This window comes from Lissotriton helveticus, chromosome 11, assembly GCF_964261635.1.
Source record: "Lissotriton helveticus chromosome 11, aLisHel1.1, whole genome shotgun sequence".
NCBI lineage: Eukaryota > Metazoa > Chordata > Amphibia > Caudata > Salamandridae > Lissotriton > Lissotriton helveticus.
The window spans coordinates 1,039,265,693-1,039,282,071 of NC_136072.1; the positions used below are offsets into that span (position 1 = coordinate 1,039,265,693).

At 43.2% G+C, this 16,379-nt stretch overlaps 1 protein-coding gene across 4 annotated transcripts in view; it reads left to right on the forward strand.

Moving 5' to 3' along the window:
* HVCN1 (hydrogen voltage gated channel 1) overlaps nucleotides 1-16,379 on the forward strand; it is a 183,682-nt gene that overhangs the window by 89,283 nt on the left and 78,020 nt on the right. For 2 of the 4 annotated variants that reach the window (XM_078667476.1, XM_078667478.1), the window contains exons 2-3: nucleotides 7,838-8,091; nucleotides 10,096-10,200. In XM_078667476.1, coding sequence (XP_078523602.1) covers nucleotides 7,879-8,091; nucleotides 10,096-10,200 — 318 coding nt within the window. In that variant the 5' untranslated portion in view covers nucleotides 7,838-7,878. Of the gene's footprint in view, nucleotides 1-6,962; nucleotides 7,160-7,837; nucleotides 8,092-10,095; nucleotides 10,201-16,379 lie in introns of those variants that run through there. The other 2 variants (XM_078667477.1, XM_078667479.1) reach the window with 2 other exon arrangements.

Genomic DNA, 16,379 nt, shown 5'->3' on the forward strand with positions numbered 1-16,379 from the left:
TCAGGTTTTCTCATACTCCTAACCTATGTTTGGCGATGGGAAAGACTGTCTTTAAGGTCAGACGGTTTAAGGAACATCTGTGCAATAACTCAAAAGGGGTGCCCATCAAAGATGTGAGGACTTAGTTCAAGTCACACTGGGGCATCAGAAAAGGTTTCAGCGGAAACAAATGTTGGAAACCTTTCAAAAACCTCATCCCATGGGTGATTTGAGTAACAAAGGTGGATCTGGCAACCACAAGAAAGCCAAGGGAGCTGATAAATTGCCCTTAACCATACCCAAAGCAAGTCCTTACTAGACCAGGGACAGAATCAACAATAAAATCCACAAAAAAGTGTTACGGAAGGTAAGTAGCTTTCTGTAAATGTAAATGTAAAATCTAGTTGTCGTATCTATGGAACAATCATTCATCAATTGTGGGAATTTATAGAATTGTGTGCTTACCAGGCCAAATTATTTTTGGAACTCTGCAAATGATGTGATTGTATGGTGTGTTAGGACTTCCCCCAATTTTGAGTTGCACAATCGGTCCCATTCATCAAAGTCTGGCAGTGCAACCACCTGTGGTCGTAGTATACTCACCCACACTCACCCATAATGCAGTTTTTTTGATTAGTCTGCCTTGCCAACCTATCTGTTTCAATATGTCCGAGCAGGCTCTCAATACTGTTGTATTTGCTGGAAGAGTCTCGCAACAAGGAGGTCCACCATGTATGTAATGAGATGGAGATAGTTTCCCTAGTGCCTATAACTCTGTTCTATTTGGCAGGTCTCTCTTTGTATCAAAAAGCCTTTAGTAGGAGAGGAGATTTGCCATTGTCAATTCTTATATGTAGAGTTGCAACATTTTGTCATGGACACACGAGGCGGGTTATTTTGCAAGAGAAAGGTTCTTAGAGTGGATGTAAGTCTGTTAAAGAAATGGTGTAAGAGTGGAAAGGGGTAGCTGTGTAATATGTATAGCATTCTGCCTCCATTTTAACAAGTGCAACTCTACCCAAGAGGGGGAGTGGATCCTAGTAATCCAAATCTTGGTGCTACATACCGAGCATGGATGTTATGTTCTTGGTGAAGGCAACTGTAAGTGATGGAGGTAGGTGCATGCCAATGTATGTGAACGGACCAAAGGTATCTGAGTCAGCGAAGATAAAAGGATTCTATTATTAGCATTGGATCAAATAGATTTCAAAAATAATGTAAAAGGCACTCCATCATTAATGGTGATTGTAACAAGAGTAAATGTGGCACACCAAGTTGCTCTAATGTGATATGTTCTCTATTGAACACTTTAGAGCGGAGACCGGCAGGGACCTGAAGCTTTTCATGCTGTTTTTTGACAGATATTGAATGGAGCATGAGCCCAGAAAACAACATATTACTCCAGGCTCTCCTTACACTAGTTTTATTGCTGCAGAGTGAGAGAATTACCCAGAGCAGAAGTGAATGTTTTTAGCTCTTAAGTGCAAAGCGTTCAAGGTCCGGGTAGTTTCACAGCAGCAAAGACTGTTTCTCTGTCCTCCTCCAAATTTATTTCAACTGGCCACTTACTCTTGGTCAGTCCATTTTCTGTCCTAGTCCCTGGGTAGACCGTGACCTTTGATGTGTTTGTATACTCTTGGGTGGCTTCAGTGTTGTCATCGTATGACAACGTGAGGTTGTTTGAATCAATCAGGATTTATAAGCCGTGGCAAATCACCCGATAGGCTATCCAGGTGCTTTCAGGCCCCAGAGTCTTATTCAAACAGCCAGGTCCTAGAGGGCCATATGGAATTCGAGAAGTGAGATAGGTGTTGAGTAAGGTGATGAGTTCCTGCCCGATCCTTTGGTTTCTGAGGTTGAAGATCTGGTGCAGGCATGGGTTTGTGGCACTCCAGAGTGGATGGATTTCATGGTGGAAGGGGTGTCCTGGGTGGCGACTATGTTGCAGGTGGCCGGTGTGTGGGTCGTGTCGGTTACGGTGGTGGCATATCTGTCGAGGAAGTCCGTAGGTGTGGGTTGGGGTTCGACGTTTCTGTATATGGTTGCAATCTTGTCATGGAAGAAGTGGGCAAGGTTATTGTACAGCTCCTGTGAGGGTGTCATGTTATTTTTGCTGGCAGCCGGGTTGGAGAATTTCTTAACGATGCTGAAAAGTTCCTTGGTGTTGTTGGTGCTGGTTTCGATGCGTCCCACACCACGCTTGTCGAGTGAGTTTGCAAAATGATTAAAATTGCTTGATCCCCCTTCACTTACTGTGATCATGGGTCCATTTAAAGGGATCACCTGAAATGGTCAGCTTAAGTACTGGATATTTGACTTTATTCTTTTGTTCTTGTGTGACCCATGCCCAGTCACCTTCAGCAAGTGTTGATTCATTGACCCTTCTCCTTCAATCAGCATACTCCATCTTTTTTTTCCCTCCGGAGTTTTATATTGCGTGAACTTGACCCAAAGGTATCGGGTATCAGAGCGCTTTACATGAGCACCAGTTGCTTACATAAGGACACATTCATTTTTGTTAGGCATGGAGAGATTAAGTGATTTCCCTAGATTCACAGGATGTTGAGCGTCATTGCCGAGACTCGAACCCGGTTCCCCAAATTTGAGATCGACCGCCCTAGCCGTTAGGCTACATCCTCTTCCCATTGTACTTTTGTTGCTCTCGGCCGCATAGCACAGTTTCCTTTCAGGCCTTTCTCTAGTTTTTCTTCTGGGCTTTCGCAGAGGTCCAGCTTCTGATTTGGTGCATTCTTCATTTCCCATGATGGCTGTGGATAGATACTTTCCAGTAGTGCTGTGCAGAGCATTTGTGTAAGCACTGAAGACCGTGTTTGGACTTGGTGACGTGTCATTCTGTCAACCTATGCTTGTTGCACATTCTTCTTTAATGTGGCTATGAATCTTCCCACTATACTTTTCAACTGAGACCACAGTGGTGTAGACAACCGATATTTGAAGTCCAGGTGTGCTGCTAAATCAGAACTTTATTCCTTTGGAGTGTGGTCCCTTATCTGTTTTTATGGTATTAGGGATGCCCCAGGTGAAAATATTAATTGTGAGTTGGGATCTTCACTGAAGTAGTGATTGAGGACAGCTGCTTTACTAATGTGAGACTTGAATGTTCATCCATGACTCCCACAACATGTTCCCAGGCTTAAGGTGACCAAAGAACTCGACAGAGACTTGGCTCCAAATGCTGTCCGTTTGGAAATTTGCTACTGGAGCAGATCTTTTTGTCAACTGGTTACCTGGCATGCATGATATTCCTTTAGTGTATCTTCCTCACTTTTTTTAAGTTGTGGGAACCATACGTGCTACCTTATGGCTCCTTTAATGGAAATGAGTCCTTGATGACCTTCATGTGGTAGATCAACAACTTTCTGGGGCAGACTCTTTGGGGAGATGATTCTTCCTCTCAGTAGGATTCATCAATCACTTCAAATCAGCAAGTTCTTTGAGATCAACCTACCCATCATGTTCAAGAACCTCTGCTTGCCACCACTTGTGTTGGTTTACTCACCATATCACTTCCGGCAGTGTGGGATCTGCTGATGTTGCCTCAATAAGGATGTTGTTTGGTGACAGATTGAGGTGGTGCTTGTTCCAACATAAAGTTGGGTTTTGGTCCTTTCCCAGCTTGTTTTTTTATGACACAGGTGTAACTGGATTCCCCAACATTCAATTCAAGGAGTTATCTTTATTTTGGGTTTGACAGATATTGTCAGCAGTGCCTGGTGATCAGTTACGTTTGTGACTTGTTTACTGTCGAGGAACAGGAAGTAGTGTTCACAAACCCATACAACTGCTAAACTTTCCCTTTCTGGTTGTGAGTAGGCTTTCTTGGCCTCAGTCAGACGTCTGCTGGTATATGATACTATTTGACACATCGTTTCTCTTTGTGCTTGTTGGGATATGATAGCACCTCGTCCTACAGGCCAGGCATCCACAGTGATTTCTATGTATAGTTGTGGTTAAATCACACCATATTATTAGTTCCGCTGACACTTTATTTAATAGTCTGAAATTCTTGATCATATTCAACTGTCCATTTGACTGTTTTTCTGTGTTTTGCAAGATCTCTGAAAGGGGCAGTTATGGTGGCATAATCTTTGAGATACCTTACGCAATAAATAGTCATTCCTAGAAAGGATTGATGGTCACTGATATTACAGAGTGCTGGTATGTTGTTCAGTGCATCATCTATTTAGGGTCTGGTCTCATGCCTTTCTCTGAGAGCATGTGCCCATTAATTTCAAGTGCTCCTTATTGAACTTGTACTTTTCCACATGGAGCAGGATGTTGGCCTCCTGAAGTGTGTGAAAGATATGTCTCTGCATCTTGCCGTATTTGTCTCTTGTTGTTTTGCCGAAGACCAAGATGTTGTCTCTGTTTTTTAATGTATTGATAACATGTCAGATGACCCATTGAATAGCTTCTTGAAAGATCTTTGCAGCCGATAATACTCCAACGCTGAGTTTTGCACTCCTATAGTTCAAGAATGTTCTGAAAGTGGTGTTTGGCAGAGAGTCCTTGTACAGTTCAAGTTGATGGTATCATTTGTTGCAGTTCAGTTTGGAGAATATCTTAGCCGCATTAAGTAGTGTGATAATGTCCCTGTTGTGAGGGTCAGGGTGTTTTTTTCCACGGTCCCCTACTATTGTGGCGTGATGATGTCCCATCCTCAAATCAACTGTGGGGCATTTTCCTTTCCGCTCATGTCACATTAAGTCTATGAACACTTATTCATTGCTTTCCAGTGTGGAGGCGGATTTGCTTAAGTATTTTCTGTTTTTCCTACTTGTGGCAAAATGGCTCTTTCCTATGCTGGACCAAATGCAGGAGCTGGTTTACTGCAACACCATTGATCTGGGGGCAGGGACGGCTCCTATGCAATTATTGCCAATTGGGGGAAGATGGGGGGAGGGCTTGAGCTTCATCTTCACCAAGGATCGCTCTGACTCTTGTCCTTTATAGAGCTCAGTTCTGCCAATAAGATTGCCCAGCAGTGATTAATTCACTCTTGGTGGCACACAGCTGTATTCAAGTGTGGATGTGAAGACTACCAACCGACCCGCTGCCAACTGTCTTGTGTTGTATAGCACATTCTACCACTGTGTGGGGCACAGAAGGACCTGTGCATATGAGTAGCATGCAATGTTGTGGAGGGTATATGATTCGAAGGGTGTTGTCTTTGTTTTTGATCCTATGTAGGAAAGGTTCCCATCCCATGCATGATGACCCCTGAGGTGCAGTTATCGTTTTGTAGGATGCAGCACTTAGCAGTATGTGGGATCAGGAGGTGTGAGACTTATGTGCAGTTTTTTATAGGTTTCAGTAGGCTGACAGCTTTTGGCAGCTCATCCTTCCCCTGTATGGTATTTCTTATGATCAGAACCTACTTGACTGGTTGCTGCACAGGGTTGTCCAACCTGGATTTTTCATTTATGGTTTATGGTATTGATCGGGCATGATTAGAGAGAGAAGTGGTGTGGAGATGTGCTGGGATGGACTTTTACAATGACATTCAGATATGAGCGGATAGTAACAATGTCAAGAAGCGGTCATAGTATGTAGCTAGTTGGAACCTTAAGTGGTGAATTCGATTAGTCCACTGTAGCATAATCTCAGTCTAAGGCCTGCGTTGGTTACTACTGGTCGTAATGGGTAACTGATGGATTGGTACTTGTGATGTACTGTAGAGGGTATGATGAGCACAGCGTGGCGGAACTAGCATGAAGCAGGCTCAGTTGACCTGTAGCTCTGTTTGGTTAATGCCGGATCGCCCCCTGCTAATTTAGGGTCACTTGACAGCAGGTGCTCCCATTTCTAAATCTACCTCGTACATTACACCTTCTGTGCTAAAGCTTCTCCTCCTTACGCGTTATATACTGAAGGAAGGGTGCTGACTGGCCCTTCTGCACCGCTCTTATTGCATATGCCGGTGAGAGTGCTACGCACTGGCTGCTCCAATCTCTCACACTTCCCCTGGTTTGGAGAGGTGCTGGGCAGCCAGTTCCATGTAGCAATGGGGCCCTTGTGAAAGCTCACAGGGAGCATGTGCGTGCTGGGTTGGGTTGGGAAACGGGCTGTGTGCCTGCGATGACCTTAGATTGTGAGTCAGTGAATGGGATGTGCAGCAAAACGGAGGGGGTGGCAGAATCTGGGATGAAGGAACTGAGTATTTTATTTTATTTATTTATTTAATGCGATTTTATATAGCGTGAACATTACCCGAAGGTGTCAGAGCGCTTTACATAAGAACCAGTTGCGATACATAAGGATTTAGGATTACATGCGTTACATAAAAGATACAAACAGAAAAAAAAATTGCAAATGTATAAGTTAAAAAGTCACACAAGGAAGAGATATAAACCGAAAACATTGCAAATGTACAAGTAGTAAATGAGCATAAAGATCACAGTAACTTGTGCACTTATAGTAGTGTAGTCTCTTAGAGCAGGGGAGTGGTATTCGGATGTATACTGACTGGTTTACCAGAGCTCAGACTAGCTTCACCAAGGGCTAGTCACAAGTGAGGACCCCAATGTATGAGAGCAGCTCAAACGCGAGAGGGGTACATGCCTTGCAGTCAGTCATTTAATACAGATGTGAAAGAGCAAAACTATTAGACCAATAAATATGAACCCGCTTTAACAAGTGTTCATCTACCCTTCCAGTGCTCTCTGCCTTGATCAATGTCGTATTTACTTTGCTTGAATATAGGTACAGAGTATTTTTTGTGAGTATATGTTATGTACTCCTGACTTCTGCATTTCTAGAACCCATTTAGTGACGAGAAAACCTTTATAATTCCACTCTGCACTGTAGTGCGACATACAGAGGGAAAACGTAAAATATTCTTGGGTTTGTCAATCTGGTGAGCCAAGCAATGAGGAAGGAAGTGTTACGCTGATAGGGATGCTGTCTCCACTCGTGTCGATTAATTTGCTGCAACGCAAACGCTGTGTCTTAATGGTCTGTTTTGTAACAACAAGTTTTGTGAGGAACTAGGAATGGAGCAACCCTAGGGGTGGCGTAAAGCGTAGGTAGGGGGGCTGCTCTGTGTTTACTACAAAATAATAGGGCGCAGTTAAGTTCTCGTTAGCCACGCCTGGCCAAGATTTTAGTAGCGCAGCAGCCGTCTTTGGGCATTCATCACACGCGTGGAGCTCTGAGCAAGGTAAGGGCTGAACAGCAATTGAAGGCGGCGAGCTTTTAAAAACGGGACTGGAAAAGAATAGATGATTAAATTAGAATTGAGTCTCCCGGCTTTATGGTATTTGTGTTGTTGACAGTTCAGTCTGTTTTTTTTCCATTTTCTTTGTGCAAATTCTACCTTTGTTTATCCAGAGTTATTTAAGTTTTGTGAAGAAATGTTGCTGAAACTAATACATTTCCGGATGTATTTAACTAATAGAAGTGCACTCATACTTGAGTGCCTGACACGGTTCGATTATATGAATACCCATAGATCGGTGCCCGGACATTTTAGTTACAGCAGGCATGCACGTTTTGGTTACAACCTTGTCCACGTTTTTATCCATAGTTAAAAATAAATGCACACAGGAAAATAGATCGTTTTCTGTCTGTAGTTATCTGTAAAAAGAGAAGCCCTAGCGCCTTAATTGGGAGAAAAACAGACCTGAATGTAAGATCTGAAAACCCTTTTGAATGCACAAATAATTTGCCTATCATATTTGGTATGATTAGGAAACAAACCTTACATTTAGCAATAACTCGGTTTGTTCTAGATTTTTTTTTATATTTGTGACTGCTTTTTGCCCAAAATATTGACTCTTTAATTGACTTTCATAAATTAAGTGCAATGATAGAAGATCTAATACTTTCAATGTTTCAGTGTTTCCTTCTAGTGGGATGTGCACCTAACAAAGGGCAATCATGTCTATGTCGTTGAGGCATTTTACCACGGTGGGAGATGATCACCGCAAGAAATGGTGGCAAAAGAAGCACCACGAGCTCCAGGAGGAACACGAACAACACGTGGACCATGAACAGCCGAAAGAGACCGCTATCCAGATTCAGCATTCCTTCATGGAAGCGCACTCCTTCAGACAGGCTCTGAAATGGCTGCTGAGCAGTCACAATTTTCAGGTAAAGTAGTACTGTTTGTCAGAACCAACCTCCTTTGAGAGCCAGGGGAACAACCCGGTGTCCATAGCTTAGTCCTCTCTTGAGTAGATTTTCTTTTGTTGGGGGCGGGGGCGGGGAGGGCGTGGGTCTCCCATGTGTCAATGGAGTCTTTCCTGTATTATTATTTTTTTAACAACATTCATTGTTTTATATGTAAATACACACAAACAAGCACATTAGCAGTTAAGAAAAGGATCGTAAAACATAACGTGGTAGGAGCACCTTTTCAACGTGTAATGTGCCATTCTAGAAGGTAAAGTGCCATACCTGCAATTTCAAGCTGTAGTTTACATAGAATAATTGAGCCACTCTCCCCAGACCTTTATATGCTTCTCCGAACATTCCATGGATCTTTCTGCTTCAGTACAGTAGTTCATCCCTCGGGTCCATTCTGTCCTTGAGGGAGCTGTTGTTGATCACCTGTATTGCACTATGTCTCTCTTAGCCATGAGAAAACCCGTAGCCACCAGCAATCTAGCCTGGCGGCTACCTCCCCATCCATTCATCAGTTCCAATTTAACAAGTTTGGGCCTCGGCATTATATGTAAGTGCACTACCTATGATAGTACATGAGACACTTGGTTCCAGTATTGTTGTATAATCAGACATTCCCATATTGTATGGATAAAGGTTCCCTGGTCTGCCCCAAAGCTTAGACCCGGGGAGTTGAGGCCCAGCTTCATCCTGCTCAATTGTAGTTGGGCAGCAATACACCCTGTGTAGATATTTAAGTTGAATTAGCCGCAGGTGCATGGAAATGGCTAATATTCTGTTATCCATCTTTGCTTCCGTGCCATCATCCTCATCAAGGTCCCCTATATCCCGTTCCCACTGTCACTTCAATTATGAGATAGGGTTGGGAGTGTTGTTTACCAGTGCGTGGTATAATTGTGAAAAACTCCCACCCCTCCCCCAAGTGTGGCAGTAGTAATACAAGTCTCCACAGGGTTGCAAGCCGGTAAGGATTGAAGGGTGTAACAGTGCACCTCTAGAGTGTGGCATAGCTGGATACAATGTTAGAATTGTGTTTTGTGCATATTGTATTTGCTGAAAGGGGTGCACAGAGCTTCCTTTCCATAGAATACCCAATGTCGAGATCCCCAAGTCATCCCATTATACAAATCCCTCTAGTTGTGCTGTATGTTTGCGCCAAGTCCCGGACCATAAGGGTGTCTCTGTCGTCAGTATACCATGCCATCGTATCAATTTCAATGCTTAATGCCAGAAAGTTAGGGATCTTTGTGTTGCCGGGGGGGGGGAGGACGCTGTTTTTGTGGGGTCCATAAAGCAAATTTAGAACCCTATGTTTCTCGAGAGCTGAGTTCTGCCGCAACGGTGGAGTTGTTCCTACCCACAAATAGCCAGTTGTTGATGGGGATCACTAGGCTAGCCCAATAGTAGAGCGGAATGGCGGCAAGGCCTAAGTTGACTTTATATGTTCCTAGTTTATGGAACGCGATTGTACACTGACACACTCCACTTCCACCGATAGCCCACCATTGCCAATTGCAGGAAACGAAAATATGATTGTGGAACATTGTTACTTATGTATCTTTTTTAAAACTAATCATTTTAGTTGGGATTGATCGCAGTACTTATGGGAAGTGAGTTACTATAAAGTCTTATTTTGTCATAAAAAGTAAGTTTTTCAGACATGTACTTCATGTATCTGTAAATTTGAGAACGTTTATTCATGTGATGCCGTTAACGATGTAGAAAATAAAAGTGTAATTACTTCAGTAGCCCAGAGGAAACCTAAATAAAATGAGGACTGCGTTCTCGTGCCTCTTCCTAATTAATATGGTTATGCATTTAGTATCGAAGAAAATACTGCCTAGTTATTGTTTACATTTTAATGAAATTTGCTGGAGGATAATTTTATTGGCTTGTTTAAACTATAGTGTTACAAAGAAAACTGGGATGCACCATTTGTAAATCTAATCCTTAATCGCCCTTCCTTCCTAGGTCGCCATTATATGTCTCGTTATTATCGATGCATTATTTGTTCTCGTGGAGCTGCTGCTGGACTTGGAGATAATAGCACCTGATCATGAGCACATTGCACCTCGGGTAAGGTTCAGCCAAAATAAAAATGTTTTAAAAAAATTAGTTTGTGGTTTGGAAGTGGTCACTTCGAATTTGTTTTACTCAAAATGCGCTTTCAGTGACGAAACTTTGGGCCAGATGCATGAAAAAATCTTTTTGCGATTTCCCTACTGCAAATCCTTGCGATTCGTAATTAGGAAATCGCAAAACGGCATGTATGGTGTGTTGACCACTTTTTGCGATTCCTAGAGGATCACAAATGACCTCCCTCATGAATATTAATGAGGTAGGTCACAATTTGCGACCCCCTAGGAATCTCAAAAATCACAGGGATGGTAGCCTGCTGGGGTCAGCAGACCACCATGTCTGTGACTGCTTTAAAATAAAGCTATTTTTTTTAAAATGCAGCCTGTTTTTCTTTAAGGAAAACGGGATGCATTTCAAAAACAAAAATGAAAAGTTTTCTTTTAATTTGGGACCACTTCCAGCTCTTAAAAAAAGCGCTGTAACAAACATTCACAAAGGGGAAGGGGTCCCTTGGGGACCCCTTCCCATTTGCGAATGGGTAACCACCTACTTAATGTAGGTGGTAAAATGCTGATATTTTGCGACCGCATTTTGGTCACAAAACATTCCTATATACTGATGCGATTCGGTATTAGGAAGGGACGCCCTAAACACGCCCCTTCCTAATAGCGAATCGCAAACCTATTGCGATTCGTTAACAGGTTACCGAATTGCAAAATAGAGTTTGCTGCATCTCAAATGCATTTTTTGCGTTTGTAAATGGTCCGATTCTGCGAATCAGCCCGTTTGCGAAGACAAAAATGCTTGATGCATGTGCCCCTTTATGTTCAGAAATAGCTAAAAAAAGATTCAGTTCTTGCCCTCTTCAGTGTATTTTTTTTAATTAATATAGGGGGGGTTGCTGGTGTTTAATGAAGATACATTTCTCCTTATGTAACGCTGCAAGAAGCAGACACCAGGACCCACCAGGCTCAGCTTCCGCCTGGTTATTGTCCAGCCAATCCTGTTATGAGGAAGGACACAAATGACTCCGCCCACCCCTCCCCTTTCTTTCAAGTAGGGCAACAAGAGCAACCTGCTCACATGCCCTTGCCTAACAAAAATGTATATCCAAAAAGCCGTTAACACACTCCTAAAAAAGTACTTCTGGGTTTAGATCGGACAGTCACAGATTTCCAGGAGTATTTGATGCGCATCCTATAGGCCGGCAGGATTTCCATCAGGTGGAAAATTAAGCTTTGAGTAAATGATGCACACATGTGAATCTGTTCTTTAACTTTATTTTACCCGGTGGAGAAACCGTCTACCTCAATACCCTCGTGAACTATTGGGGTGTCCTCCTATTTTCCGTTCTGCATAGGCTCTTAATATTGACTATCATACAGATAGTTTGTCAGGACTCGTAAACTTATGAATTAGTGGGATTTCACTGCAGTGTGCAGGCCTCTTTTCTGACCCTGCATTTCCAAGTGTAAAATTCCACCAGTCCTGGTTCTGTGATAAAGATGTGGTATTTACTCTTATTAATTCCTGTTGCTGCATACACAATTGATCTTGGTGCATAAAAATGTTTGTTGTTCTTGCCCCCTGTGATTGCCCCATGCATGCTCTCATCAATGGGTTTCACCCCAGAAGCAAGTAAAAAGCAGTCCCTACACTTCTGGTTTGCTACAGTACGCCATTTGTTTAACTTATTGACTGCAAGCAAAACCTATAAAAAAGGCATTTATTTTTTGGTTTTATTTTATGTAGTACCATTATGTCACTTTTCTGTCTTTTCCTATTTTATTTACGCTATTTACATAACATGTGAGTTTAGTAAAAATATGTGAACATTAAATATAGGGCCAGATTCATCAAGCTTAAATCCACTCGCAAAGGGCCAGATTCTTTGCGAGCGGTATTTTTGCATTTGGGATGCATCATCCCAAATGCAAAAATCGCTAATTAAGAATTCGCTAAATTGCGATTCTTTACATTTAAGGAATCTCAAATTAAGATTCCTTAAATGCAATGCATGAAAGTGAAAAAAATAGCCAATTCGCTATTAGGGCACGCAAATTACCATGAAGTACATCTTCGTGGTAATTTGCAAAAACTTTGAAAAATGCACTAAAGTGCATTTTTCAGGTTGCGCACACACATGCCCTAAGGGCATGTGTGTGCGCAACATATGTGCACACATCAATTTCAGGGGTGCAACAGGGTGTCCTTTGGACACCCCTGCACCCTTGAAATCGCAATTTCAATTTGCGAATCGCTAATTCCGATTAGCAAATTGAGATTGTCTTCCCGTTCATTCCTATGGGCCTCTAGGCCCATAGGAATGAATGGGGAGATATTCCTTAATTGCGACTCGCAATTTGCAAGTCGCAATTAAGGAATTATTAGAAATCGCTATTTTTGTAGTGATTTCTTGATGCATAGCATTTTGCTATTCCTTAATAGCGAATCGGTATTTTTCGCTATTAAGGAATAGCAAAATGTGTTCTTGATGAATCTGGGGGATAGTGTATTAATATATATGACTAGAGTTAACGAAGTACGCAAATACGTACAGCTTACATCCTCTATGATCCTAGTTGGCTGTGAGTATGTAGAAAGGTAATAATAGGATCAAAGTGAATTGTAAGTCACAGTAGTTGGTTAAGCATTGCTTACATTAGTAGTTTGTTCACTAAGGTATTGCATCTCACTGCAGGGCAGTATTCCAATTCATGCATCTTTTTTCTGAATAAGGAGGTTGTGTAGCAGGGATTCTGCTCCTACACAGAACTGTGCATAGAGACTTAGAACCTAAGTGAATTAGGGTGTGCCAAAACTCACCTTCAGTATCCAAAATCCCCTACCAGACTAGCAATCAGTGTCTCATTGGTACTTACAAAACCCCAATGATTTAGACAACCCAGAACATGGACTTGGAACACCTCGGGTAACGTGGAACACATGAACACTCTTTCGGTATACTAACATATCAATCCAGAACCAGGAGTAAATGAGGACACGTACGAGTTTGAAATGTTTATTTCTAATGCAGTGTTCTCAAACGCAGTATCTTAGCTAATACAAGCAAACATATTAAAAGGAACAAGGTTAACAGCATGGCTACGATTCCATAGAATACAAAAGGTGAAAGCATGTTAAAATGCTAAAGCAAAAAGGTCTAAATAGAACCTCAGTTTGCCCTCCCTAGCTAGTATATCATATTATATCTACAGAAGGTCTCTTTGCGTTTTAGAAGGGCGGGCCCATACCTTTGGGTTCAGCAGAAATGGATCACATCATCTCCTGCACCAACTCTCTGCATACGGATATTCCTCAAGTGCTCTGTTCAGTGCATTATTAATCGCGCCTAAACCCAAAGTTGGCCACAGCTGGTTATATATTATGTCTACTCAGTGCGCGGATCAATCCAAACAACAAGCACTGTGTTGAGATAACCTTGAAGGCCTCGGCACTCACTGTACAGACATAGCTCACCATGCAAAGCTGATATTATAAGCAAACATGTTATTCTCGTGTGAATATCCAACTAGGCGAAGAGCTTTAATAACAAAATGTGTCATGTGCAGAGGCTGCAGAAAAGGAAAATGGTGTTTAAACTTTCTAACAAGCTCATGCTAACATAACACAGTGCAAAGTTGAAACCAAAACACAAGACACCCTTCCTTTGATCTGAGCACTGATCGGACAAGTAAGAAGGGGCAAATGTAGGAACGCAGAGTTCAAGATCGATAGTCCAAACACAAGTCTCCAATTTGGTACCTCAAAGACAGAGATAAAAGAAACACAATTGTTGAAAAAAGGAAATATTTTTTTCTTCAGTTTCGGACATTGATAAAGTCAATAGGCAAGGGTTTCAAAACACAGAGGGCCCAAGAAAATCCAATGAAAGGTGTCGGTCAAAAAAACGAGACTGCCAACACAGTTCATCCTAATAATGAATATGCAAAATATGCAGCAACAGGAAGTCACTGTTATCATCCGAAAATAATTCGGCCATCCAATTTAACAAAGGGAAAGAACATACATGCTCTTCAATTACCGGAGGACAACTCGGTGGGTTCTCGAGTAAAAAGAGGGTTATTCAACGGTGACACACAAGCCTTAGCTTCACGTCGGATTGGATATTGAGGTTGAGGCTGTGGCATAGACCGTAAAGGAATCTCGTGGTGTGGGGAAAATGTATCCCAACCACACTGTGTACGGTACAGAGCTGGCGCAAGAGCCTTAGCCCACTCTTCTGCAAAATTCAGCGTATGCTCTTTCGAGACTGTGTGCGCGAAACTAGGGAGGATTACCTCCTCCCCTCTCGGAGCTGCGAGCACAAAAGGTGGGGGCCAGTCAACATCCGCTAAGAAAATGTCATAGGTAGTCGTAAGATTTTCCCAAAATACCCCTTTGATGGTACATTGTATGTCACCTTCAATTAAAATGACTATGTTAAAAAGTATCAGGGGGAGCTAATCTAGTATCAGCTGTCTCCACAACAACATATTGGTCAGTTGCGGTCACCTTCAGTAGCGGACGCAGGGCCTCTCGCACTATGGTCATCTCCGGTGCGATGTCCGGCAAGGTCAGAGGCCATGTCTGATTCCGAAGCTGCGTTCTCACTATCTGTGGCATATCTCGCTGTTAAAGCGGCAACTTTCTTTTTCTGAAAATGGGGTATTTTCGGTGTTGAATCGTCCTGCTTGCCTTTAACGTCTTTCGGGCAGGGCTGGTCGCGTCCCTGCTGGCCACCCCGACCCCTGCCGCCTCCTCCACCACCGGTCGATGAGGCCGATGATTCCTGAAAAGAGCGAGGAGAGCGTTGTTCAGAAACCTGAAAACTATCAGGTGATTTTATCGTCGCGCGATCGCCCAAGTCATAAATACGTTCTGTAGGCGCAGGCAATGGAGATGCAGGACGAGACTCCTGTTTCTGCTGTTGTTGTTTACCGTGTTTTTGTTTTTTCGGCCAATTTAGCTTTTTAGCCTTGGGCTGTTCGTCAGTCTCTGACTTCGGCCCTTGGGGTTGCTTTTTCTCTTCAGTGGAAAATGGCTTGACTCCCACGCTATTGCGGCCCATGGTTTTATAAGCCGCCACAATAATCCTTGGTAACTGTCTGGGTTTATCGGCATCGGGAACTGCCTGCAAAGCATTGGACACCTGAAAGTTCACCGCATCTCCCTTGACATTCGCAAGTATGAGATCGGAAACTACGTCAAAGGAGCCGCATAGGCGCATACCCAATTCAACCGCTGCCTCAGGTCCGTGCTCATCTTGAACACGTTTAATGACCGTTGGAAGGACAGTCATGGACGGAGTGCCGAAGCACCTCGCATATACTGCCGCAAAGATCTTTCCCCACTACTCAGTCACCAATTTCTGGGGTCAAGTCTTTTGGCATGCTAATCGTCAGAATCCTGTGTTTTTCACCAGGAGTCGTGTTAGGAAATACCGCTTCTAGCTGGTCAAACTTTTCGGCAAGCCAGAAAGGAAAATCATCCTTATCCTGGGGGCGCCTGCCCATCACACCGTTCGCCATTACAGGACTAAGCTTCATTCCGCCTTGTCCGGGCAGGAAGCGCCGCACCACCTGGGGCCCCGCCCGGGAGATTGCGGGTAATGTATTGCACTAACGACCTGATTACGCTAATTGCGACTACATGCAGTCGTCTTAGTTCAGCAACCGAACACACCCCGTGCTGAGGATGAGGTATAAATCCAGCCAAAACAGGCCAAGTCATGCCTGGAATGGACACGGGACCTAACCTCTGAGCAGTCAAAGAGTGGGGTAGGACGCCATTAAGCCAAACTCTGTGCTGCCAAGCATCAATCGGAACTTCCTGTGTCCTATATGGAGCATAGTCCTGCGGCACAGCAGTGGGAGTGTACGTGTCGAACACATTGGTATTTGCGTTCACAGCTGGGAAGGTCACCCATGAGTAAAAAATGTTGTTCCGGTAAGCCACCTCTGCACTCACCACCATAATCACGGCCATGCAATCCACGGGGACATGATAATTCTGCAAGTGATTGCGCACCGCAATGCGACTATGTTGCGGAATGTCCACCGCGGCCATAGCGACACAGAAATGAAAAGGTACAACAAAAAACTTGATAGCACAACTGGGCAGTAATTCAAGGAAACCGTTTAGAATGAATCAAGCTATTTAAATATAGGTAGGTT